The sequence below is a fragment of the Meles meles genome, chromosome 3 (genome assembly GCF_922984935.1).
Source record: "Meles meles chromosome 3, mMelMel3.1 paternal haplotype, whole genome shotgun sequence".
In the NCBI taxonomy this organism is placed as follows: Eukaryota; Metazoa; Chordata; class Mammalia; order Carnivora; family Mustelidae; genus Meles; species Meles meles.
Genome location: NC_060068.1, coordinates 157,482,414 through 157,509,217, shown reverse-complemented (window position 1 = coordinate 157,509,217; position 26,804 = coordinate 157,482,414). Strand labels below are relative to the sequence as shown.

Genomic DNA, 26,804 nt, shown 5'->3' with positions numbered 1-26,804 from the left:
AAACTTTAGTAAAGTAATTCACTAGTAATTTAGTAATACTTTAGTAATTCAGTAATACTTTAGTAAAGTATTTCGATATGACTTATGTCTGTTCAGTTTGTGTAGAATACTCAGTTGGAGGAGGAGGATTATTCCATATGTAATTTTTCTATTTTATTTGCTTTTGATTTATTGTCCCTGGCTCTAGGATTGGACACCTGAGCCCCCGGGGCTGATTCAAGACTCTTCTGGAGCGATGGTTACGACCGTTTCTCTCCTGCAACATTAAGATGCTTTTTCAAGTAGATGTGCTTTGAATCCTGATAAACATGTTTTCTTCTTCGGAGGTTTCCTGACCCACCTCATCAGTCCTTTCATGAGTTCTGAATTTTAGGGCAAGCTCAGTTTCACTCAACCCAGAAACGCTGCTACTCAGTCCAGGGTGATAATTGTTTAAGTGTAGTTTTTCAACTTCAAACTATTGACATTTTGAACCAGATAATTCTCTGTTGGGGGAGGGGCTGCCACATAGAATGTTTAGCAGCAATCTTGGCCTCTCCTCACTAGATTCCTATAGCACACTCTCCCCAACCTCCCACCCCGCAAGCTGTCAAAATTAAAATATTTCCAGACATTGTCCAATGTTTCCTAGGGATAAAAATTACCCTGATTAAGAGCTATTGTTCTAGAAAAAAAAAAACAACAACAGACAAATGAGGGAGCAGAGAAGTGTCTCGGGCTTTCTGGCAGGGTTAGTGTAGGTCTTGGGGGGTGGGCAGCACTCGAGCTGAGTTTTGTAGGATAGGAGTTACCTAGTCATCACAGAAATAAGAGTTTTTAAGGTACAAACAAGGACATGTTCATGGCCCTCTGTGAGGTCTTCTTGACCAAAAAATGACTCCTACCACTCCTGTGTATGCCTCTGAACATCCTAGGAACGGCCCGCAGCTGCTGGACTCTTGGCAGGCTCATTGTTACTTGTTCCAACTGAGTAAATTGCATGTCCTCATGTCCAAATTCGACCTTTGCTGACCATACTTGCTATGCTATGTACCATTTTGTGAAAAGGATTGGATTTCCAGAGCAAGATTCTCCAGAGGTGGGTTACTTTCTCTTAAATGGTAGGCCTACAGGTTGGATAGACTGAGGAAGTAGGTTCTGCTGGGAGCTGCAAGTCTGATTACACTGAACCTGGTGCTGAGAATTCTGTGCATCAGTTCAGATCATCTTATGATGGATCGTGTCTGTTGTATAATCATTCATGAGAAGAGACCTACATTCCATCTCACCTGGGATGTGACTCATCTGGGGACATAATGAGTTCGGGGTGGAAGAGGAAGGACTCTGCATGGAGTGTGGGAGGAAGAAATTGGCATCCTCCTCCTCCAGTTGCTGAATCCCAGGGTAACAATGGTGGGTGGTTGGAGTCTTACCACAGGAGTAAATGAATCACATGGAAACATCAATGAGTTTAGCCATTTATTAATGCCACTCGATGGCAGACTATGATTACAATCAGGTTTTAAGTACTGAGGTCCCCACCAAAGGACCCCCTAAAGTGGGCCTGGCAAAGCAGCACAGCACAGAGATGCAGGGAGAACAGATGGGTTGGGCCATACACATCATACAAGCACTTTGGAGGACAGTCAGAGGGAGAACTGAGCTCTGTCAATGATGTGGGGTTTTTTTTATATGACATAATTTAAAACACTACTACTAATAACAATATTTGAATTAGCCATACAACAAAACAGGAGTAGCATCAAACATGTTGGCTAAGTTATAGCACCAGGCAGTTCATGTCATGTGGTTTCTCCCCTGAAAGTGAATTGTTGTCACTGAGCACCAGATACTGTCCCCTGGTTTCATCTGAAAGTCAGAGGGAGAAGAGCTAAGACCTGCAGTCTCTGGAGTAGCAACGTGTAGCTCTCAGAGTTTGAAAGATTTAGGCCAATTGATTGGGAAATGATGGTCTGAAACAATATAAATCTCCCAAACTGGTTTCAGAAACTTGATGAAAGTTATCCAGAACATTCGCTAAACATCTGAAAGCACCAAATTGGATCACTTGCACCAAGAAAGTCATCATACAACAAGTCATTCCCATAAGGAGGCAACTGTAGTATCCACAGAATGATTTCCCGTTCTAGAAAAGTATTCATTAGTCCCTTGAAATAAATTAACCCACAACTTTTCAGAGAACAGCGAACTCTACCAGGTGAAAGGCAGTGTAAACCGACCTGGTCTCGAGAACCTTGCTGTATCGAAGCACCAGACCCTGGGGTGGCCTCTTGGGTTCATGGCAGATGGGTGTCCAGTGTGTTTTGCTACACCTCTCACTTGCTTGTTCAAGGCAGGAAGAAGAGAGGACGTGTGTTAAGTAAACCAATGATGTTGCTTTCGTGTTGTCCCCCCACGAGCACCAAAGAAATGGTAAAGACACTATCTAGGTTCTTGTCTTCAGAGTCTCCCCTCTCTGATTACAAGCATAGGGACCTGTCTGAACCCTGATGATCCAAAGCTGAGTGACTGTCAAGCAAATGACTGTATCAGATGACTCTAACAGCAAGGCTATTTCTAGCCTGGAGTCCAGAACGACGCAGGCCACACAACGATCCCACAGGGCAGCCTCCACACAGGAAGGGAATGTGTGGGATGCATGATGAGGGGCTAATTTCTTGTCTTTGACAAACTGGAAAAAGGCCGAGAATGGAGATTCTGGGCAGAACCTCCTCACACATCTATCGTTTTTACCACGTGGGTCATAAATAACATGGCCCATTTTGTGTATTGGGAAATATGGCCTAGTTGAGTTTGCTGAGAATCACTAGGGATCCGGGTTTGTTCCTGAGTTTTGAAAGGCTGGTCATATCCAGGTCTCTGATGACATGCATACACCTCTGATAGCTACAGTACCGGGTGAAATAACTCGGGCCCGGGGCTGACACTCAGTGCCCCCTGAAAGCCCATACTCCACTCTAGAAACAGTCTTTGCAAACTGCGTCATTAGAAAAAACCAGGTTCTTCCCCACCACTCACGTCACTAACCATTTAAGTCTCTCCTCTCTAAAACCGTCGTGTCACCAGAGAATGTCATCAGCCAGCCGTGTTTGCCTTTCAAGACAGAGAATACAAGAACCTCATCATTGGGAAATAAACTCCCTCACTTCAGGTAAACATGGCTGTTTCTGTCCTGTTTCTCTTTTCTCTTAAGTTCCATCCCAACGTCAGTATTTTGTTTTCCACAGGAGTTTACCAGAATAATACATATTAATGGCTTGAAAAAAAAATAAAAAGCACATCATATTAACAGTGTTAAGCTCCTAGTGTCCAAGCAATAGAACTGGCATTGGCCGGCAATACCGTTACATGTTTGACAGACGTGGATGGACTTGTCCACTTGTACATCGTCTGTGTGTTTCTATCAGTTCTGCTCCCTTCTAGATATTAGCACCGGTTTTCAATAGCACCATTCTGCTGGACGGATAGGTAATCCACGGGAGCCAGGGAACTCTGTGCTCCACAGGGAACAGTAAGTGCAGTCTACCTGTGCATGAGCCTCAGCTAAGCTGCTCGTGACCTGAAGGCCCCATCCCTGCCCCCCATCCTCGCTCTCTGGGTTCAGTTCCTGTAAATGCCTCCCTTTACAAACCAGGAAAGTTGCCTTGCATTTGAGACCACAGCTGCCTAATTAGTGGTGAGAATATCCAGAACAAGCATTTTCACTTTCATTTCACTTTTTTGGACTCTTCTGACTTGTCTGCTCCCCCCTAAAGGACAGACCTTCAAAAGTTAACTACTGGGCATACTGGGGTCCTATTTAACCTCGCTTGGAGCTATGTTTTTTTTTTGTTGTTGTTGTTTCTTCTCAAGGCTAGAAGTTTGTATTAAGTTATTGTACTTAATACAGTTTACCTGGTTCTCTGAAATATTTTGATGTTGAGCCCCATTTTCTGTCCTGGGGTAGGCAGGAGTGTCTTGCAACCATGGACTTGACTATGGCAGCTGTTGTGTGTGAACCCCCAGCAAGAGAAAGACAGTTGGACCTCTGAGTGGATGACTGAGGCAGGGAACATGCTGGAGAGGAAAAGTCAGATGGGAAGACTCCTCTTCCTCAAAGGAAAGGTATTTGCCAGGAAAGTGGTAAGTATAAAGGTCTGTGTTTCTTTTTTTACACTGGCAAGAAATTAATTTCTGTTCATTTCCTTTTTAAGAATTTCCATAGAAATTGTCCTTGAGTCAGACTGTCTTCCCTATAATTAAGCTAAATCCCTTACCTTTATTAAAGTCTATAGTTTCTGACCATTTCCTCTTTCCTCTTCTTCTCATGTCTCCACGCAAACATGGGAGTCTTAACAGCCCAGATGATGAGTCTACGGGGACTGAGTGACACAGCCAGCACCTTCTCTCCCTGCCCCAGTTGTGTCCTGACTAAAGAAAGTCGCCCTTCGCCTGGATGAATTAAAGGAATATTCCTGAAAGCTCTCCCATGACATATTAAACAGCAGCTTCCCCAAGTAGGGAGGAAAAAAAAGGAGGATTTCACCAAGGTAAATTAACAAGACTGTTTCCTGGATGCATGTGGTTCCATTTCCAGATACTCCTGAGGCAGTCTGGGAAAAATCTGGAGTCTTTGTTTTTACTTTTAAGGGGGGAGAAGACATCAGTCACTGATTTACCTAATTTGGCACCTTTCCCAAGAACCCGTCCCAGGAGATGCCTGAACCTCCTCGATATCTCCCCGGCCTATCAGGGAGTAGCAAGCACTGTCATCCCATGCCTTCTGCAAAGGCATTCTTTGGCGAATAAAACACAGTGGATTTTGTTTTGAACCAAAGGTGAACCCGAAAAACTTCAATGAAGTGGTCCCTGGGGCTAGAACGCGGGAGATTCAGTCAGCAGGCGGCTGTGGTCTGCGGTAGGGGGTGGCTTCCTTCTGGACTTAGAATGCTTTGGGGTTTTTGAGCGACTGTGGCTTTTTCGGCCTTCGGGTGTGGAGGACATGTGTCTGCGAACATGTGAGGCAGCACTGAGCCCTCACAGTGGGCATGGAACATTTCTTCATGGTTTTCAGTGTCTGGCAGAAACTGGTTGATAAGTTGTCCTTGGTACAAAGTAAATCTGTGGAAGGAGAGAAATATAAGAAAAACAACACACACAAAAAAACAAAGATTATCCTTTGTAAGTGAATGAGCACAACTTCTATGAATGGAAGATGTTACAGGTCTACCCAGAAAGGCTTCGTAGTAATTCATAGTAGTTGACAGCCACTGAATGGTGATTATGGAACAGACAAGGTACAAAGTGTTTGTGTTAAACTGAATTATCAGTCATAGGGCTTCACTCCTGTGCAATACAGCTCCATATATGTTCCCACCCTTGCCATGGCGGCCTGGTAGGGGGTGAATACTTCACGGCTTGACTTGGGCTTCAGTCCAATACTTGCTTTGGACAATGTGGTATCAGTAGAGATGATTCCTATGGGGCCTTGAGAGGTACAATGTGATGAACCTGCCCTGATGAGTTTCTGCTGTCCCCAGGAGAAGGACTTGGTTCATGCAGCTAGTGGACCACGGAGGATGGGAGACAATGGGAGCAAACCTAGACAGAACCTCCAGCTTGCAGCCAAGGCCAACCAAGGCCAAGCTAGGTTAGCTGAAACTTAGCTGACCCATAGATGTTGAGCTAACCACCCATGATTGTAGTTTTAAGGCCCTGGGTATAGAGGTGTTTGGCTCTACAGTATTTTCATGCGATTGTTGAATGCAATGTTTCACAAGCACTGCTTTCCACAATCTCCCCAGCAGGGCTATCAGGCCAACAGGAGTCTTTCCATTATTACAAACGAGGACAGTGAGCCCTACAGAAGTTAAGGTCCTGCACAATGTTCCCCAGCTGGTAAGGGGCACAGCCAGAGCTGAACAGAGACAATGCTGACTCTAGAGCTTATGATTTTATTAATCATATCAAAGCACCAGAGGATAACCCAGCTAGCTGACTAGCCAGCAGATTCTGAGCAGAGCTCCGCAGAGCAGAAGATACAGATGTATGAAATGTGATCACTGCCCTCCAGAAATGGACCATGTAGGTGAAAGAACAAAACATACGTAGATAATTCCCACAATAAGCATCCAGTGAGCTACCTAGAGTCTACTTCTTGTTCTACTCTGACAGGTCTAAGCAAATAAGTCCCTCATTGTTTTTGCTCCCCCTTTGGCCCTGATTTCTTTATCCGGGAGGTGGGGAATTTCTCAGGGACCATCAGCACACACATTCTGGGAGCAGTACTCAGACTGGACTGGTCCATGGACTCTTGAACTGTAAGAAACTCACTAAGGCCCCGAAGAGCAGATTTTCCTTCTCTAAAGTGAAATTATTTCAAAGTTTGCCTGAGTGCCTCTCCGAGCTCTGGTTGCCTTGCTTTTTCTTTTTTTACAGAAGAGATTTGAATAGTTGAATAGAAAAACCTTTTTCACAAATTGAAGTAATGTCCTCTTTATCCAAAAACCATGGAGGTATTTTTACCTCTTTATTTATTTATTTATTTTCACAGACAGGTCATGAAGGCCAAAAAAAAAAAAGCTTTTACTCTCCTCAGAGCTCATCATTCCCTTGACACCACCTTGTTTTTCTGTGAAGAAACAAAAACATATTTGATTAGCTGTCAGTATCCTATTTTGTTTGCAGGTTCGAACAGCAGTTGGGAATTGGTAACACACAGTGTTTGTAAAACCCCAAAGGTCTTCACTGCGGATTCTTTTCTTCTTCAGGCCTCTTCTTTAAGCCTACTATAAAATCCGGTCGCTCCTAAAATTCACAGGGAAGTTTCTTAGGTGCTCTGCTTTAGAAGGCATACGTGTTTCAGCCAAGGATTCCTACCGTGACTTCTGGGCCAGGTATTGTGTGGGTTGCTGTTCAGAATGAGGTGAAAATTCCTTTCTAGGCTGCTGGCTTTGGAGCAGGACCAGCATGGGTGCCTGGTGGCACAGACCTGCTCCAATTTCTTAACCAGCATCTCCTGGAGCCCTCGTGGTTGGTGGCTAGAAGAGAGCCAGGCGGCATAGCTCTCTGCCCCACGACTCCCCTGATGTGAGTACGGGAGTGCTTTGGGGCTACTTCAGGAGAGGAAGAAGACAGAGGCAGTGTGAAAGGTCAGCCTGCCTTCCATCTCTTCATGAAGCTTCTTTTCGCCATGCTGGCCCACATGGATCTCTGCTGTTTCAGCCTCCAAACTTGCATTATTATGTAATATTTGCTCAAACATGGTACTACATTCTATCTTGAACTGTTCTATAAATGGTGGTATGAGCCTTTTCTGCTAAGGCTCTAGTGTGATCTCTTGAGGGTGTCTACCATTCTAAAAAAGGCTTCCTAGAGGTTCCCAAAGTTCTTACCTGTTGTGGGCTGAACCGCATCCTCCAAAGTTTAAGTGTCCCCCAAAGTGGCAGTGGTGTATGTGAATGTGACCTTATGTGGAAATGTTTTTCTTTTTCTTTTTCTTTTTCTTTTTAATTTTATTTATTTGACAGAAAGAGAGAGAGTGAGAGAGGGAACACAAGCAGGGGGAGTGGGAGGGGGAGAAGCGGGCTTCCCACTGACCAAGAAGTCTGATGCAGGGCTCAATCCCAGGAACCTGGGATCATGATCTGAGCTGAAGGCAGATGCTTAACGACTGAGCCACCTAGGGGCCCCACGTGGAAACAGTTCTTTGAAGGTGTAATAATGATGTAAATTAAGATGAGGTCAGAATAGCGTGAGCCCTTAATCCTTAATAATAACTAGTGTCCTTATAAGAAGAGGAGGAGAGACGGGCACACACAGTGAAGAGAAAGCCACGGGAAGACCCTGACATCAGAGGGAAGCTGGCCCTGTGCGGACAGTGAGAGACTGAAGTGACCCAGCTACACGCCAAGGAAATCCAGGGACTGTCAGCAACGAAGAGAGGCTAAGACAGAGAGCATGGTCCTATCGAGACTTTGATTTCAAGCTTCTGGCCTCCAGAAGTGTGAGAACACATTTTTGTTGCTTTCAGCTCTGTAGCTCTTGGTAGCCGGGTAGGGTAGCCCCAAGACAGTAATGCGCCTTCTCCCCATGACAATAATTGTAACTGAAATACAAGAGATCATGCACTCACCCCACAGCAGGCCGCTTACTTCCTCTGTACTATTTCATTTGATCTACCTAGAAATGTACTTATAGGTATGGCTCTTCTTTTAAAAACTGAGGTTTCTCATAAGAGAATATGGAGTCTGAAAAACAACCTGAGGGTTTTGAAGGGGTGGGGGGGGTGGGAGGTTGGGGGAACCAGATGGTGGGTAATAGGGAGGGCACGTATTGCATGGAGCACTGGGTGTTGTGCAAAAACAATGAATACTGTTACGCTGAAAAAATAAATAAAAATTAAAAAACAAAAAAACAAAACAAAAAACAAAAACAAAAAAAACCTGAGGGTTCTGAAAAGTCTTAGTAACTGGCCCCATACTGCATAGCCGGTATGGAGCTGTGACCGGGATCCGAATGTTGCTTCAGGGAAGGTTCCCAGGGTGTCACCAAGGGAATGAAGCTCTTGTACTGGTGATGGGGGTGGGGTGGGGTGGGAAGGGGGCCACATGGACAGATCTTCCTTAAACACAGCCGCTTCCTTGGCTCCATACAGGCCCCCAGCTGTCAGGTTAGATGACACCCACGGGATAGACAGAGGCTCAACCATGCCTTGTGTTCTTGCCTGATCTTGTCTGAACCATGACAGAAGGAAGCCTGCTTTTCAATGGTCCTCAGAGTCCTGGGAGCATGCTGGGTCCTGGGGTTCTCCTGCTCGAGAGTGGGGCACTCGAAGGAATAACGGATGTGGTGGCCTAAATGGGGAGCCTGTGTTCCAGGCCCATGTTGAGCAGCTCATTTAGACAATGACGTGAGCCCAACATCATGGCATGGCTTGACTGCACAGTTCTCTTTCTTATTATAAAACAATGAAGGCTTGTTGTGTTCATCAGCACACTGGATCCCAGCCGAAGCCCAGACAATGCTTGTAATTAGGGGCAACTTGGAGAGGAGATCCCAATTTGGCTCTGCCGGTTCAACAGAAACCAAGCTTGGAAATTTAAAGGGACAGTTAAAAGCTTGTTTCTTTGTTGTCAGCTGTGTCTAGGCTGAAAGGATAATATTTTGCCCACAAAAGAAAGTTGAAAAACAATTTCAATATTGCTGACAAATACAGTTTCTGTAAGAGTTTGGGTTCCTTGAGGCCAGGAGCTATATTTTACTTATTTCTGTAGCCTCAGTTTTTAAGCACTCGTCTAGGACGTATCTTGTGATCCTTTATATTTGCTGAACTAATGAAAACATGAAATCCTATTCATCTGAAAGAATATTCCAGAGTAGAAAGTGTGCTGACTCAAATGCTCATTTGTACCGACTCGGGGTCTATGTACTGTCCTTTTTACTTTCCTTATTCTTTTTCTTGCCTTCTCTACCCCTCATTCCTTAAATTTAAAACAAAACAAAAAAACAACAACCAACCTAGGAATAGTGGTGTGTGTATCAGTTTTGCTTTTGTTTTTTAATCATTATGAATGTAATGCCTAGAATATACCTGATAGTCAGTAAATATTTCTGGATAAATTAAAAAATACCTTAACCTACTTAGGGTTTTACTATGTAGTCTCTACTATGGAAATGGTAGTTCTGATTTAAAATTTAAATTATTAACAACTTAGATGGCATCTGAAGGAAATAAAATGGCCTGGAGGAAAGCAAACTTTACATGGAATTCATATCTGATCTTGTAAGAGGGACACAGGGCATATGTTTATTATGCTGGCTGGCTGGCTGATAAGATTCTAGGCACTAAATGACTTATTTTCAAAGCATTTTAGAGGACACGGGGGTAAGGGTGGGTGGTGGGTTTTTAAAATCAAGGAATTTCTTGATGCTACTCTTCATGTTGTTTCTATATAAGTAAGCATGGCTCGGCCTTCAAGAGAAGCTCGTAATTAACTTTTGTTGCCCTGATAATTGTTGATGAGTGGAATTCATTGCTATTTATATCTGTTGCCAGCCAGCTTTTAGTCGTCATCTCAGTGTGAGATTTCAAGAGAAGTCATACCAAGTATGCATTTAACCTGGTTCTGATTATTGAAGATTGCACTGTCCAGCAATTAAACAGTTAAAGACCATCTACATAGGGTTCCTGGGGGCTCAGTTGGTTGGGTGACTGCCTTCCGCTCAGGCCGTGACCTTGGAGACCCAGGATCGAGTCCCTCATCAGGCTCCCTGCTCGGCAGGGAGTCTGCTTCTCCCTCTGACCCTCCCCCTTCTCATGCTCTTTCTCATTCTCTCAAATAAATAAATAAAATCTTTTTAAAAAAAGACCATCTACGTAGAATTTAAAAATAACAGCCCCTAACACTGGACGTGGTCAACGAGGACTATACTGTGGCTTCAATTATGTAAAAATCAACACGGATGGATTCTATAACCTTAACATTTTAAAAACATGGTACAATAGAAGATTATGAGATGACATGAAAGGAAGAGGGTCTCAAATTGGCCTTCTGGCTTCTCAAACTTTCATGTGCACAAATCACCTGGGAACCTTGTTTAAATGCAGATTCTGATTCAGCAGGTTTGCGGTGAGGCCTGAGATCCTGCACATCTAACAAGCTCCCAGGTGAGGCCAAGGCAGCCAGACCACAGGCCACATTTTGAGTAAGAATCTGGAAAACTAAAAATTAGTTAACACCTCTGAAAATGAGCCCTCGTAGCTTTTCTTAGAGTTTCAAGTAAGGTCCATGATAGTCATCCTCAAATGTTATTTGGTCAGAAAGTAACTGCACATGGCAATCACTTCTACAGCATTTTCTCCCTCAGTGTACTGCATTCAGAATTTCCAGCTCAAACCTTCCTCGGGGCCTCCCCATCTGTGTAGGAAACCAGTTACAGGGCACTCTTACCTAAATGATTCATGGGCCCATCAACAAACACATTCCAAACAGAATTCATTTCCTTTCTTCATTTTCAAACCCACTGTTGGGCACAGGATGCCCAGGGAATGGTAGCCTCCTCTATTCAGTGGCCCACGTTGGAAATATGGGCTCATCCTCCCTCTTATTCCCCCAGGAACACAGTCCTGCCACATCTCCCTGTCCATTAGCTCTTGAATCCACTTTCTTCTCTCCACCTGGACGTCTACCACCCCAGCTTATATCACATCTGTCTTTGGCATGGGGGACAGCCGCGTCTCTGGAGTGGTCTTCCTTGTCTACCTCCCAGTGGCAGCCAGCATGATGTTTTCATCTCCACACCCCTGTCTAGAATATTCCAGTTCCCCTTTGCCCCTTCTGCCCTGAAGATAAAGTCCAAACTCACTGGCATGCTTCCTAAGCTCCAGCTTTCTCCCCCAGCCTTACCTTTCCTAACGTCCCTTGACCGTCAGGGAGCTTGAGTTAGGTTTCTGCGCCATGACCTTGTATTCTTCCTGCAGAAACCGAAAGCCTCTCCAGAAACCTCCTGCCTGACCCGTCTACTCATCCTTCACTTCCTCCACAGGCCTTTCCTGCTCTCCCCAGTTTGCGGTCAATGCTCTTTCCAAGAACTCTTGTAACATCCTTACTTCCCTTCTCAGTGTCGCTGGGTTGCGGATTTGTTTCTTGTTTGACATTATTATGTTTACATGTCGTTGGTCAGGGTCCAGCAAATATGTGCTGAGGAAGAGCACAATTTGTCAACAAGCAACCTCTAGGGAAAATCTTCTCGGGTACGAGCTCTAATGGTGGTCTCTGTGGAATACCAGCCCCCTCAGTCCTTGGAAGGAGGTGAGGAATAGATTAACAGACTGCAGCCTTCACTACCTCTCATCCTGAAGAATCTTCAGAACACGACTACCACTGGGGACCACCAACATGCTGGTTTTCAAGAGTTTTTCTCTTAGCTGCTGGTGTCTAGGAGTCAGCTCTTGTATGAGGGGCAGAGTAAATTCAGCCTGACCCTCTAAATCCCCATCTCAGGACTACATCGATAAGAGGCATTCTCTACTTTGTAACGGATGCAACTATCAAAAAAATCCTCTCTCCCTACCTAAAAACCTTCTCTCTAGGTTTTTAATTTAATTAAAAAAACTTCACCTATCAGTGAAGCCCCAGACACCAACGGAATAGACATTAGAATTCATGCTTGGACCTATTCATAAATGGATAAGAAAACTGTTAGTCTATTGAAATGAAGTAAGGTGCCCGAGGGAGGTAATCGAACTGGTGTGTTGATGGAATTTTTTCTTTTCAAACCCACTCAATACCTGCTATTTAAAATCTTCACAATACCTCTAGAAGGCCTGTGTTATTATTCTCCTTAGAGCTAAAAGAAACAGGCTCAGAGCATTACATAACTTGCCAAGGTCACAGAGATAGAAAGGGGCTGCTCTGGGACCCACACCCATTGCTGTCTGATTCCAACACCGGATTCCTTCCACCCCCGAGAGAGCGAGGCCTGTGAAGAGAAGGTGACCTGGCCTGAGACTCTGGCTCTGCCATCAGCCCTCCCTGTGCTCAGGAACAGGCCTCTTAACCTTTCCAAGCTGGAGTTCAACACACTTAACACGACGAAGGTGACGACAGGTCATTCAACTTGGGAAGCTTTCTGAAAGTGGAGGTTGGGTGTAGCAGACAATACGGATGCTCCCCTGCTCAGGACTCCCTCCTCAGATTTGTTGGTCCACTTTCATGTGTCACCCCCACCCCCGCCCCCAGGGCCAGCATCCCTGTTCTTCAGCCACTAATACCCAGAGACCCTGGCTCTTTTGGAGGAGTGCCCGCAGTGTCTGCTGGAGCTCATTTGTCTCCCCACGTAGAGAGCTTTTAACCTGCAAATTCCCTTCCCCTGGGGTGGCCCTTGGCCCATGGCTGAAAAGTGTGGGAGCGTGAAAGTCTAGCTCTGGGACCTCAGGAGACAGGTCCGATGCACAACTTAACCCCCGAGCTTCCCCCAGGACCAGGCTGAAACAGCAGCCTGGCTGTGATTTCTCCCTCTTTTGTCCTGCTGCCCCTACTCCCCTCACGGTCTCCCTCGGGAGCATTTCCGAAATGGATCCCTTGCACCAAATTTGCACCTCAGAGCTGTTTCTGTGGTGCCTGAGTTAAGCCGGCGGCGCGGTATTGACAGAGAGGGCCGCTCGGCCCCTGATCGGTTTCCTGAGAAGGACAGGCACGTCTCTCAGACATTTCTGACAAAGCAGAAGAGATTCTCATCTGTGCAGGATGACATCAGTCTGAGTGCGCCGAGGCAGGAAAATATATGAGATAATCCCTCAAGGAGTTAGAGTCAAACCTCACCGAACTGATAGCTTGCTTTGAGTGGAGCTGGCTGGCCTCTTCAGCATGAAGATTCTGGCACAAAATATGGGGACTAAAACCATCCACAATGAATTCACACGGGACACCTTATTTATGAAAAGCTCTCTTCCCGCCCAGCAAAGTCATTCATTCACCCACCGTCACTCTTCTTGCAGGCCTCTTGGCTGCATTTTCGGAATTCTGGAGGTTTGGGTTCGTGATCACACAGGCATCGGTCTTCAGTCTTATTGTCCTCTGAGGAGACACAATGGACAGTCCTCTTCTGAAGGCCACCCCCACAGGAAGCGGTGCACTGAAAGACAGGGGTGCACGGAGAGTCACAAGTCTTCCCCACGATACAATGGTAACTCTAACGCCATTGTGCTCAAGCAGGGGAAAGTCTCCATGACCAGGAATCGTCTTGAAGGAGTCAGGGAATAAAGCACTAGTCATCTGGAGATGTGAATTGAGGAAGACTCTACACTACTGACTGTGGACTGAATTCGGTTAATTTACTATGGAGTTCCCTTAAGAATGTGGACAAAGGTGGAACAGTAGGAAAAAATAGAACAAAATTTCGTATCTAGGTCCTGGTGCCTCAGAAATCCAGCTTCTCTACACTCATTTTGATTTGGGACTGGGAATCAGACCTAAGGAAAGAGAAACGGGAGAGGAAAACCATGGAAGGATGGAGAGAGAACGTGGAATGGGCCCGGCTGGATCCTGTTTTAGCCTCAAGCCACACAGGCAAGATGGCACCGCAGTGTCGTGAAGCAGCTGCCCACAAGCCGAAGGGAGTTCTCTGGCCTGCAAAAGCAGCCTGTGATTCCTGGGGCTGGGGGAACCTTTGTCTGTACTTACCACATATACTCTTGAAAAAAAAAAAAGTCTTTTTATTGTGTATATCTGTAGAACATAAAATCCACTCTTTTAACCGTTTTTAAGTATAGCGTCCAGTGCCTTAAAAGTGCATTCTCACTGTTGTGCAGTCATCACCTCTATCCATCTCCAGAACTTTCTCATCTTTCCAAACTGAAACACTGTTCCCATTAAATAAGAACTCCTCCATCTCCCAGCCCCAGCCTTAGCGCTGGGCAACCACCATTCTAGTTTTTGTATCTATGAATTTGACCTTTTTAGATACCTCAACTAAGTGGGATCATATGATATTTGTTCTTTGGTCCTTGCTGATTTCAATTAGTGTAAAGTCTCCACGGTTCCTGTACATTATAGCAAGAGCCAGAAATTTTTTTTAAGGTGGAATGATATAGTCTGTTTATACCATGCTTTGTCCATTCATCTGTTGATGGATATTTGGGTTGCTTCCACATTTTGGTTATTGTGGACCCCAGATACTCTAATGATTACATCTATTTCATGTTTTATTACTTTTAGTCTTATTTTTCTTATATAATCAAAACCTCCCAGAGGGCAGAAACCAGTAAGAAACAACTACTGAGATGATCCTGAGGAAATAGAAGTGTGCAACAGAGGCCAGTGGGAAGAACAAGGGAAGTTAATTTGCCAGAAACTGACGAAGAGTCCTGGACCAGGATTCCAGAGATGGGCTTTTCCACTTACTTTACATTGTCCTGGATCATTCACTCAACTTCTCACTTTCTTTCTCTGTAAAATAACCCTGTTAGATAAAGCAAATGACTTCCTTTCCTGCTCTCTTCTCCTAAGGGTCTTGATGGAGACAGGATGGGCTGGTCCTGGGTGCTGAAGTGTGCTAGGCCCTCTTGGGGAGGACAGATGAAGGTGAAAGAACTAATTCCAAGCCAAGCACAAAAATAAGCAGATAGGTCACTGTCCATGCATTTATTACTCAATGAAAATGACTTGTGAGTAAAGAAGATCCATGAATTTACATTGTACTTAATTGGAGGATTAAGCAGGAAGCATGGTTGCTAATTTGGGTTTTGTTAATGGTAGTAATGTTGTGAGTTTGGGGTTTTAGAGAAAAGGTTTACCTCTCTCCAGGCTCAGCTCCGCTTCTTTGGAACCAGCAACAATAGGGAATCTTGGTAGAACTGAGCATCCCAAAATAGGGATGGGGCTAACACTGATTAGCTGAACTCCATGCTAGTCTCATTCAGTCCTGGATGCCTATCCAATCAGAGCCTATCCAAAAGAGAAGGGTTTCTTTTCAGCTTAAACTGGCCTATTTGGAAATGCTGATTCCCACAGTTCAGCAGGTGACCAGCAAAGATTCACCTGTGGGAAACTATAAAATTCTGATTCGCTACCAGAAGGATGGCATAGAGAACTATGAAGAGGAGGAACCACTAGATGTCTTAAAACTAATGCAAGCATCTGCACTGAATAATTTTCTTGTACTCACTATTAATACACGGTAGGCCCAGTTCTAAGTGCACAGGAGATATCCTTGACTTCAGTCATGGTAACAACCATGGAAAGTCAGATTTGTTTTCTGCTTCTGCTGGTGTAGAAACAGGTCCTCCTCTCTCCTGACTTTCCTTTGTCTTGTAGCATTTAATGGGCATGGAGACTCATGTCTTCCAAATCTGGAAATCTTCTTCGACTAATTCTTTCATTATCTCATTTCTATCCCATCTCTATTCTCCCTTTTTGGAATCTTATTTTGATATTGTATCTCCTGATATGATCCTCTACTTTTCTTATCTTTCATCATATTTTCTTTTTGTCTTTGTTCTCCTTTTCTTGAGAGATTTCTCCACATTATTTTCCCAATCTTTCTACTTACTTTTTTACTTTTGCTATTCTAAAAAATTTTAAGTTTTTCTTATATTCTTTGAATGCTCTTTTTTTTTTTTTTTTAGGTCAAGGTGAGTTTATTGTCCAAATAGCATAACCTAATGGCATCCAAAACCATTTGCAAATCCATCTTTAAGCTGATCAGAATAACAGGCCATTATTTTTAAAAATCACTTAACACTGAACAGGCAGGACCTCTTCAAAGGCAGCTGACTATACCATGTCACCATCATAACCAATAAAACATTTTCCATACTTCCTAATGCTCTTTTTATATAGCTGGTCTAGGGAGCTAGGTCATGGATGTCATCTCTTGTTTCTCTGAAGAGATACCGTTTTTTGGGGGGGGAGGAGTTTGATGTTTCTTTCAAGATCTCTGTTCATTGGGGTTTATTTTGATCTGTTTGTTATTTTGTCCTTGGTGTGATAGATTTTTTTCAATGTCCAGTAATCCTAGGCTATTGACTTACGATGAGGTACCTGTGAGCTGACTGGAAGTTTCATGTGTGGCAGCAGTTACTGAAAGATAGCTTTATATAAGGTGATTGGGAAGACATCTGTGTTGTGTGGGGGTTTTTTCACTCGAGGCTAACCCTGTCCCCTGCCTTTATGGAGCTCTATTGAGGAAAGGAGGGCAGTATGTACTGTGTATATTTTCACTTAACCAATGGTGAGAGAAACTCTTTTGTCCCCACCAACCGTGACTGATTCCAAGGTCTCTCTTGGTTTACTTCTCCAGTGAGAAGACCTCCATGCTATGGTCAGGAAAGATCTTAAAAGCCAGCTGTCTCTCTTTACAAACTTTCAACCAACTCTCATCCCCCAACCCTCAACCCCCTCCCACTTCCCCCTCACCGCTGCCTCAGAGGAAATCTCTGCTATGGATAGTTCTTGGCTTTCTCTAGCATGCTAAGTCAACTTTAAGTTTGGCTATTTGCTTCTAGCTTCCAAAATTTTATGGATTCTTTCTATGATATTGTGTCCTGTCCTCTCATCTTTGTGTATTTGTGGCACTTTTAATTTGTCATCTCTTGTATTTAATGCAGTTTGGGGAACAGAGGCAAATGTATAGGTTCAACCCATCTGCATGTGTTACTTGGGCTCTAACAATTTGCCTTTATTACTTATTAATAGGCGCTGGAGGTCAAGAGCAATCCCAAAGGCTGGCTTGGTAGGTGTTGGCCACCCTTCAAGTCCCCTTGTCTTTGACATGCACAACTGATGACTTTCTGACACACAGCTCTTCCAGGGACACTTTAACTCATGTCCACCTCCAAGAGGCAGTTACCTCTAACTCGCTCTAAAGAAATTTTGACTTCTGTTGTCAGAAAGTTTTACAACTCAGAAATATGGGTCTACTTCATTCTTTAAAGGGCTGAACTATAACAAATTAATAGACTGACCAGTTCTATCAGAGGATATTAAGTTATTCTTAGGAATTGCTATTACAAACACTATGGCAATGAACATCTTTATCATCATCTAGGATTACATTTGATGGTATATTTGTGGGCCAAATTGTTACAGATAGAACTGCTGGGTCAGTCTATGTATTTTAAGTTTTTCTCTGATTTTAATGCTTTTTGCTCTAACTCCAGAAGATGATTATAACTGAAAAAATGTGCTGGAAATTGAAGAACAACAACCATACAAAACCTCATTTTACAACCTAGATGCTACCTAAGTGCCAAAATGAGAAGCAGACTGCATTCTTATAGGCAAAGGTGGGTGTTTTTGACAATTTCATCTTCTCACTGAGCTCCCTAAGAGCAGGATATGCTTCACACATCATTACTGTAACATTTGCTGGGCTATCATTATCTTTCCTGCCAGAAAGAATATTGTTCAGCTTTCCTTTACAATGAACAATGAGGTACTAGAGCCTCAAGGAATTGACAGACTTACAAATGTCCATCTGTAGTTGTTAATCTGTGGAATTTTGTGTTCCTGAAGGGGGCCCAAATTTTTAACATGTTCATGACAGTTCATGTTACATCAATTATCTTCTAAGGATCACATGTGATTTGGTTAGTGATCTTTATATTGTTATCCATGGTTCCAGGGTATTTTTTTAAAAGATTTTATTTATTTGAGAGAGAGAGAGAGCGAGCGAGGGAGCGAGCATTACATGCTCGCTCGGTCTGAGGGAGAAGCAGACTCCCTGCTGAGGGGGGAGCCTGATGCAGGGCTCAATCCTGGGACTCTGGGATCATGACCTGAGCCAAAGACAGAGGCTTACCCACTGAGCCCTCCAGCCATCCCAGAGTATTTTTGAGGAACTTAATCCTGTAACACGCATTTATTCATTAAGTATTTTCTTCTCAGGTTCTGAAATCAATGACGGATGAAGAAATTTGGTTTTGGAGTAACTGAATTTCTAGCGAAAAGGGAAATGAAGTCATTTTCTGAGGGAGATACTGTGAGATGCCCAAATATAAAGTGATTAAATTACATTTACATGAAAAAAAATTACAATTGCACGTGACACCGGTGTCTCTTTCAGTCATTCATCAGGAATCAGCATTAGATGCCAGTAGAAATAGGGAATTCACAGAAAGTACTATGTGTGCTGGCTATCTAATGATGTGGCTGGCATAATTCTTCTTTGCCTCCTGGGCATTTTTTCAAGCTATGAAAATAACAAACAGTGCATTTAAAAAATTTTTTTGCAGGGTAAATGATTCATGTGCAATGTCCCTTTAGCAATAATGAATCATCTTGTTTTTCCTGGATTTGAGTGGGTGATATCCAGAGACCAGCACAACCTGAGGTGGATGTATCAGCAGAAGCCTTTTGCAAGACCACACGCCAGCATGTGAACTGGTCACGGGCATGCAGGAGCAACCACACCCCTCTGAACGATGCGGATCAATAAGGATATAGGAGCTGCAAAATATCCAAGGGCATTATGTGTGGCAAAAATCTACGCTGGCCTGTGTCAGAACAATCAAAATACACAAGAACAAGGCACTTTAAAAATATTAATCGTTGAGGAATCTGTATATCAGATCTTCTTGGCTCCCCCTGTCTCCCAGCTGTTGGCCTTTGATCCGTCCCCACTGAGGTGGTAACCAGCTTTGTGAAAGCACACCCCAACCCACTGGCCTGCACCTCCCATGTCCATGCTGTGTGCCTCTCACCTCCCGACTCTGGGCTTTTCTTGTTAAGACAGGAGACACAGTGGAGTCTTCCCATTGCCCACACGCGAATAACGCAGGACAACAGAGGATATTAGTCATCTGAGAGGACACTTTTTACGCACAATCCTAAGAGATAGGAGCCAATAAGTCATCTCCTCCCTTCTTGCCCCCAGAAAAACTACCCTAAGAGGCAGTAGATCATACAGGTTTTAGAAGACCTTCTTTTAAGAGCAACCAGTTGTCCCTGACCCCAAATAGCAGTCATTTAGGACAAGAGGTCAGTCTGGTAATGTACCACCTCATACTCAATTCCCTTTCTTTCCTGTCTCCTTCCTCTTTCCTATCACCTCCACTTCCTTGACATTGTATTTCCTAATAAAGTATCAGATTTGGCATTAAGACTCTATTTTCTAGAGAATCCAGGATATGACCCATCAGATTGGTGGCAGAAACTGTCTATGGTAGAATTTCTTTGTTTTCAGTGTTATGGATACAGTTATTTATATAACAACTAAACTTTGTGACAGCAATAAATCTTTTCCCCATTTGCAGTTTAATTTTTTGTTTGTCTCTCCATCCAACAGGCTGGCCATCTGGCAAGCTGATCTGTGGTTTGACAAGATCTGAAACTCACAAAATCAGGCTAAGCCTCAAGCTTCAGGGTGTATCCGCTCCTGATTGCTTCAGGACAAGCCCCAGGATCCAAGGTGTTGGGACCCAAAACCATCTTTCCTTAGGCTTTGTGCCTCTGGGATAATATTGGTATTTGATCTGTTGTCTTTTGACAGTATTTGAACTTTTCTCTTCTGAGTTCATGACACAAACATCAGCTAAGGATGAACTTCTAGCAGATTTAGAGGCATTAATGGCAGAAGAGTACCAGAACTAAAATGTACAGAAACCCTCTATAAACCAGTGGAGATGCTGAACATTGACAATGAATATATCTTACCTTTGAAATAAAAACAAAACAATGCTATTTTTTAAAAGACTAAAATAAATAGAAGGGAATGTAATTGACTCTTACCAGGTCCCAGTTCCCAGCGACCCAGTGACAACAAGGGTGGCTGTTGCAGGGGGCAGTAGGCGTGGGCCTTTTCTTCCAGTCACAGAGACCTCCCCGGCAAGTCACTGCTCTCTCCTGAACTCCGCCTCCACAGGACCTGGAACACTGATGTAGAACAGGGACAAACTTAAGTAAAAATCACAGAGTGACCTTTTCAGTGATAAGGGAAGAACTTTTTATTATCATTTTTGTTCTCTACAGTGCTAATAAGAATATTAGTGTCTATATTGGAATCTGTGTAGGTTCCTTACAATGACTATATAACAGTGATGAATCAAAAATTAAGGAGAAAGAAGGAAATTAATAAAGGACATTCTGAGGATATGAAGAGGAGAAAAAATAACCAGAAAATGCCACATAGTTCAATGTAACACAGAACTGAAGGTCACACAGAAGGAATTCTGGTTAAAAACTTAAATGAGTGGTCCTTCCAGAATGGACATTATATTATCTGCATTCTGCCTTCTGGAACAAGTATCTAGAAACCAAACTGTAAAATGTAGATGTCTTTATTATGATTAGCTCCAACAGTGCAAACAGGGAGCACACATTTGCAATACAGTTTTGTTCATCTCCTCTTGAAATGGGATTTAGTGCTCCTTTCCCACTACAAAATGCTTTAAAATTAAATTGGTCCATGGCTTTGACTAGGGGCCTGGATAGGTTTGCCCTGGGGTCTGATCCACCAACTGTCATGCTTGCAAAAGTAAATTTGAGAAGACAAGCTGGATTCCTAAAGGGAGAAAACTCCAAAATGTGTCAGATTTTTGCTCACTAATATAATTACATAAGTTCCATTGTCTCACTTTCCTAAGGCTTCTAGGAGGAAATTACATTATCCACCAAGAAGCTTTGAAAAATACTTTGAAAAATCTTTATGGTATGGTAACAACAACAGCAACCACAAAGCGATTTACGTCTGGCAACATCTTGCCCATTACGTTCAGGCACGAAGTGAGGGGTGGTGTTCTAGAAAACGGGATCATCATACGCAATCAATGCTTTCTGCTCAATAAAAGAACTGATCTATTACTTTCATGATAGTCCAACTTCGAGGGTCAACATGGTTTTTTCCCATTTATTCTGTAGGAGGAGAGAAGAGAAGGGATCCCCCATTTCAGATGGGGGAGATGGGGAGGGTTGGGGACCAAACCTTCCATGTGTTCTGGAAAGGAAGGTGGTAAACCATAAGTGTAGGATGCAGAGTTAGCATCAAAGCTTACAGAAGAATGTTCCCCCTCCCCAAAGCCACTTCCTGTCTACATGTCAAGCAGCCATGTTGCCTACTGAGGCTCTGAGTCAATACCTGTGATTTCCGGGGCAGCAGCCACCACTGTCCTTTCTTTCTCCTTATCGGCTCAGTTCTAGAATCTGTGCAGGTTCCTCACAACCTGCACATGTGCCTATACCGACATGTGTGCATATATTCAGAGCCATCTGGCCATGTCATGTCCCAAAAAAGGAGGTGAAGAAAGTATACACTGGGTCTTCTCCAAGTGTGGTCTCCGGACCAGCAACTGTAGCATCTTCCGGGTACTTGCTAGAAATGCAAAATTGAGGCCCCACCCCAGACCTCCAAATTGGACACTCTGGGGGTGGGGTCCAACCATCCGTGTGTTGACAAACCCTCCGGGTGATTCTGAAGTGTGCTAAAGTGTGAGAAGCTCTCCTGCAGAGACATCCCCATAGCAGAAAGGCTTCTTCCATGCTGGTCGTCTGGGCTGGCTGACATGTCCAAGGGGGCCCACAGTATTCTCAGGATGGTGGATATGGACATATGGACAAAGTGCATATGGACAAAGCAGCCTCATGGGCAGTCAAGGTAAAGCACGAGGGTGCCCAGAACTTCAAAAGCTCCAGAGGAACACTCAAAATGATTTTTGCATTTTCCATCTCCCTCACAGGGAAGTCTTCCAATTGTGTGGCTGGCTTGAAAGAGAGTACTGCTTCCGATAGGAGGGTGGCAGGAGCCCTTGAGGGAACAGCTCCTGACTGGGCTCCCAGGATACATCTTCTTGATAACCAGAGGGCAGATCTGATTGCTCATCTTTAAAAACCTGCAGATGCACTTCTCTCACAAGGCCCCTCTGCAAATCCCTGGACTCTGAAAGCTGTCACCAGGCTCATCATATGTGGAGAGCTTGGAGGTGCGGAGCATGAGAGGAGCAGGCATTTTATGTGCTCTAGAACTAAGCTGGTAAGGAGGAGAAAGAAGGGACAGTGGTGGCTGCTGCCCCAGAAATCACAGGTATTGGCCCAGAGCTTCAGGAATCAACATGGTTGCTTGACATGTAGACTGGAAGTGACTTTGGGGGGGGGGGGTGGCGCATTCTTCTGTAAGCTTTGATGCTAACTCTGTGTCTCACACTTGTGGTTCACCACTTTCCTTTCCAGAACCGTGGAAGGTTTGGTCTCCAATCCCACCCACCCCCCCATCTCCGGCAAATAGTCACTGATTCACTCCTTCTCCTCAGTTCACTCTTTGTTCAATGCTTACTGGGTGGATTTCTGTGGTAGAAAGAGCACAGGCACTGGAGTCTGCTTTATGCCAAAACGAATAACTCACCATTTATTTTCTAGTTGTGTGAACTCATGTAAGTTTCTTAATCTCCGAGTCTCAATTTCTTCACCTGTACCATGGAAGTAATAAAGCCTACCAATCAGGTCTCTGTGAGTGTTACACCATGTGTCACGGGCAAAAGGCCTAGCCCGTAGACATACTCCGAATATGCTGGGTTCCTTTTTTTCTCTTCTTCCTACCGCGCACGGATAAGGCTGGGAGGTGTCTGGAGCTGTCGCGGTGTTTGTCTACTGGCAAACAACATCATCATACTTTACAGAAGAGCAGTCACCTCACTTTCGTGTGCTGTAGTAGGACAAAGACCCAGTGGAACCTGGGCCCTCACAAAGCAGAGGGCACACACAGGCACAAACACACTTCCTTTTATTTGTGTGAACAGCGATCTGGGCATTGAACTGAGAGGTAGAACCCTAAAATACACTGTGTGGGAAGGAGCCATGACCCCCAGCTCAACTGCAGAGGCCTAGCAGAGGCATGAGAGGCTCTGCCCTCAGGGGCTTTCATCAGAGTGGTCTGTGAGCATCTCCCTGACATGGACCCCAGTTCTGCCCAGTATATCCACTGGGAGACTGGGTTGTGCTACAATGCTGAATTGTCAAGGCTGAAACCACACAACGTAGTCTTCGAGTTGACCTGTTCGGCCTCTGGTACGGACAGTGCTGGGCCACTGACTGGAGGCTGGTCATTGTCACAAGGCACATGCGGCCTCCCCTGACTTCTGGACTCGCAAGGTAACGCAGAGACTAATGCTGGCCGGGGCTAGGGATGATGTATGTGGAGGCCGTACCTGGTTCCAGGGCTCCACCTGCCACTCTTCGCAGGGCTCCACGTTGCAGCTCATGCTCAGTGGGGGACGAATGCCGGCCAGGAACTGGCAGTGAAACGGCCTCAGGCTGCGGCGGTCCAGGCTGTCCACACACTGAATCTCCCGGATCTGGAAGCCACCGCTGCAGTTTCTGGAGCACTGCATGGAGAGGGAGACAAGGGGGTTATGCGAGTCCCTGGTGTCAGGCTTCCATTCCCCTGAATTCCAGGGGGCTTCTGCAGAGAACCATGAAGTTCCAGGCTCCCAGGCATGAAGAAGTGGCAAGTCTAGCTCAAGTGACCTGCTTCCCTCACAGGTCTCGGAGAGGAAGTCACCCAAGCAGCTCCCAAATATGGGGCCATCCGTCTCAGAAAACACAGGCGGAGACATATAAGAACTGAGTGGCAAGTCCCGTTCTGTCATTCACTTGTCACGAGCTGTTGGGCAATTCTCACAAACATTCTGAGCCTCAGGCACCACACTTGGAAATTGGGATATAACTGTCTCTCCCAGGGCTGTGGTGAAGATCACGGACCCTGGGGTCGGGTGTCTACTGGCGCAGCGTCAGCCTCAGTGGGTGGCCCGTCCCTCTGGTGTGGAGTCATCCTGGGTGAATGAGGCTGCCCATGAGGGGACGACTCTGCCAAGCCATACCCACCTCTCCTCAGAATCCTGCCAAAAACCTGTTTGCTCCGTGACTCTGAAGGCAGGATGGGTCACCCTTGGTCACGTGAAGGGCTTGTATGAGGGAAATGACTGGAGTAACTGCCCAGTGGTTTGGCTCACAGGAGTGAGCTTGTCTCTACCGCCATCCTTCCTCCCACAGCCGACACCCCCTGCCTTCTTCACTGAGCGTCTGCTCAGCACAGGCTCACAGAAAGCCATCAGGAGGCCCTCCTCACTGCCCACCCCCCACAACAGGCCCACACTTTGCGTGGCAGCCCCTGTGGCCTGCTGTGTCTCAGGAAACAGCACGGTTCACCGGCACGCTGCTGACTCCTTAATGTCATGGTAACACTGACGCACTAGGGTCCCATCCCCTAAACCACAGCTGACACGGCCTCTTCAGAAGCAGACCTACTCCCTGACCTCTTGGATTCTGGAAGCTACTCCATCCTCCACCTGCACTATATTTGATCAGAACTCAAGTTTCCAAGACATGGTCTCGGGTGTCTTCAGAATATTAGTGTCTACTGATCCCTTCCATTCATCTTGCCCCTGTCTTCTGGTCTCTCGTAGTCCTGTCCTTGCCTGGCCTGTCCTGTCACCACCCACCACTCAGTTGGGGACCCGAGGTAGGAGGGATGGGAACAGACCCCTGTGCTCCTCAGAGCTTTTCCCCCAGACTCTCTGTGGGTTAAGAGTACCTCCCTGTGGTCCTCATGTCCCGAATGTTCCTCCCTCTACCCTTCACATTATCTGCTACTGCTCTTCCTTTTAGGCCTCAGTTGAAATGTCCTCTCCTCAGAGAGGCCTTCCTGGAAAGCCTTTATCCAAAGGAGACTCTCCCTATTCTTATGTCTCTCAGCTCCTTATCTGTTTCTATCACAAGAACTTGAAAAGTGGAACAATTTTTAATTCACTCTGTGTGTCCTTTTTCTTATACCCTCACTGCCATGAAATTGGAACCCTATTTGCTCTGGGTACCACTGCGTCCGAGCACCCGGCATGGGGCCAGGCATCGCAGGGATGGTCCACACAGGCTTGCTGAATGCATGCACGGATTTGGAGACATGGGTAAGCCAGGAGTTTCCCGGAGGCTAAAGAGACCTGTGATGCTGTGGGGATGAAAAGTGTCTTTACCCTTCCCGTCCTCCCAGCTATGATCTCATTAGCAGTCTTGGCTGAGAGAATGTACCAGCAAGAAAGTGTGCCCGTTGCTCTAGGTATGTTTGGCCCCTCTCTACATAATGAATAATTATGCTCTTCCTGGCTATGGTGAAATAATCCTAATTGCAGGGTGGGGGATGGTGAAAGAAAATTCCTCAAAACTTTCAGTATAGTTTTCCCTTCTGCCACCTGCACATTGTACCAAGTCATCTGACTTCAACCTTGGGCTGTCACATAGAAAGATGCTGGCTCATGTGACAAGGGACAGACTGATGCTCTAATGCTTCCATAAAATGAATGTTTAGCTTCTTAGAAATAATCAACACTTGCCAAATAATAACCCCCTACACACACACACAAAATAAATTAAATTAAATAAAATCTTTATTTTCTTGGGTGTCTGGGTGGCTCAGACAGTTAAACATCTGCTTTCAGCTCAGGTCATGATCCCGGGGTCCTGGGATTGAGTCTCCTGGGATCGAGTCTCCTGCTGAACAGGGAGAGCGTGCTTCTCCCTTTCCCTCTGCCCCTCCCCATCATTCATGAGCTTTCTCTCTTTCTCTCCTAAATAAATTAATATATTTTTTAAAAACCCCTCAGTTTCCTGCCATGTAATAAGTACACAAAGGAAAAGTAACTGCCAGTTTGAAATCAGCCACAGAACAAATGAGGAAACATGTTAATAATTTCCACACAAAGCAGCCCTTTGTTTGACAAAACAGATTTCTGGGAAATAACACATAGTAAAGCAACAGGGATCTTTATTAGGACAAGGGAATTTTATAAGAGTTAAGTATGAAGTGGGATTTTATTTTCCTTTTTTCATTTGCTGTTGCAACCTGTTATTCCAAAATTTAATTTTCAAATTAGCATTTCCCTTTTGTTATTCACAGTCAATGGGAAATGGACTTTATTAATATGCTGAAGTAAATAACAAGGGAAGACCCTCACGAAATCTATGACTTTAATTCTATTTTCAAAATGGCCTCTTGTTCAGTTAGCAAGAGAGAAGGGGCAGGATATTAAATCACTCCACTCCTAATGCTGTTTTGCCTTGTATGCTGAATGTCAATTATTATGTTCTTCTTGCCCTAGAGGAGGGTCATTTGGATTCATGGTTTCCTAACCTGGTGCCTGTGGACCAGACTGAGCAGAAGAGTCAGACTAATGAAAACAAAACCTGGCCGGTGCCCTCCTGGGATCAAATGGTCCCATTTTGGGGTGCCTGAGTGGCTCAGTGGGTTAAAGCCTCTGCCTTAGGCTCAGGTCATGATCCCAGGGTCCTGAGATCAGCCCCACATTGGGCTCTCTGCTCAGCAGGGAGCAGGGAGCCTGCTTC

At 44.9% G+C, this 26,804-nt stretch overlaps 1 protein-coding gene across 1 annotated transcript in view; it reads right to left on the bottom strand.

Annotated features, from left to right (window-relative positions):
- Positions 1-1,476: 1,476 nt before the first annotated feature.
- ADAMTS12 (ADAM metallopeptidase with thrombospondin type 1 motif 12) overlaps positions 1,477-26,804 on the bottom strand; it is a 302,673-nt gene continuing 277,345 nt past the window's right edge. The window contains exons 21-24 of the mRNA XM_046000900.1: positions 23,618-23,794; positions 20,211-20,354; positions 13,464-13,617; positions 1,477-5,100 (exon numbers count right to left, since the gene is read on the bottom strand). Coding sequence (XP_045856856.1) covers positions 4,922-5,100; positions 13,464-13,617; positions 20,211-20,354; positions 23,618-23,794 — 654 coding nt within the window. The 3' untranslated portion in view covers positions 1,477-4,921. The remainder of the gene's footprint in view (positions 5,101-13,463; positions 13,618-20,210; positions 20,355-23,617; positions 23,795-26,804) is intronic.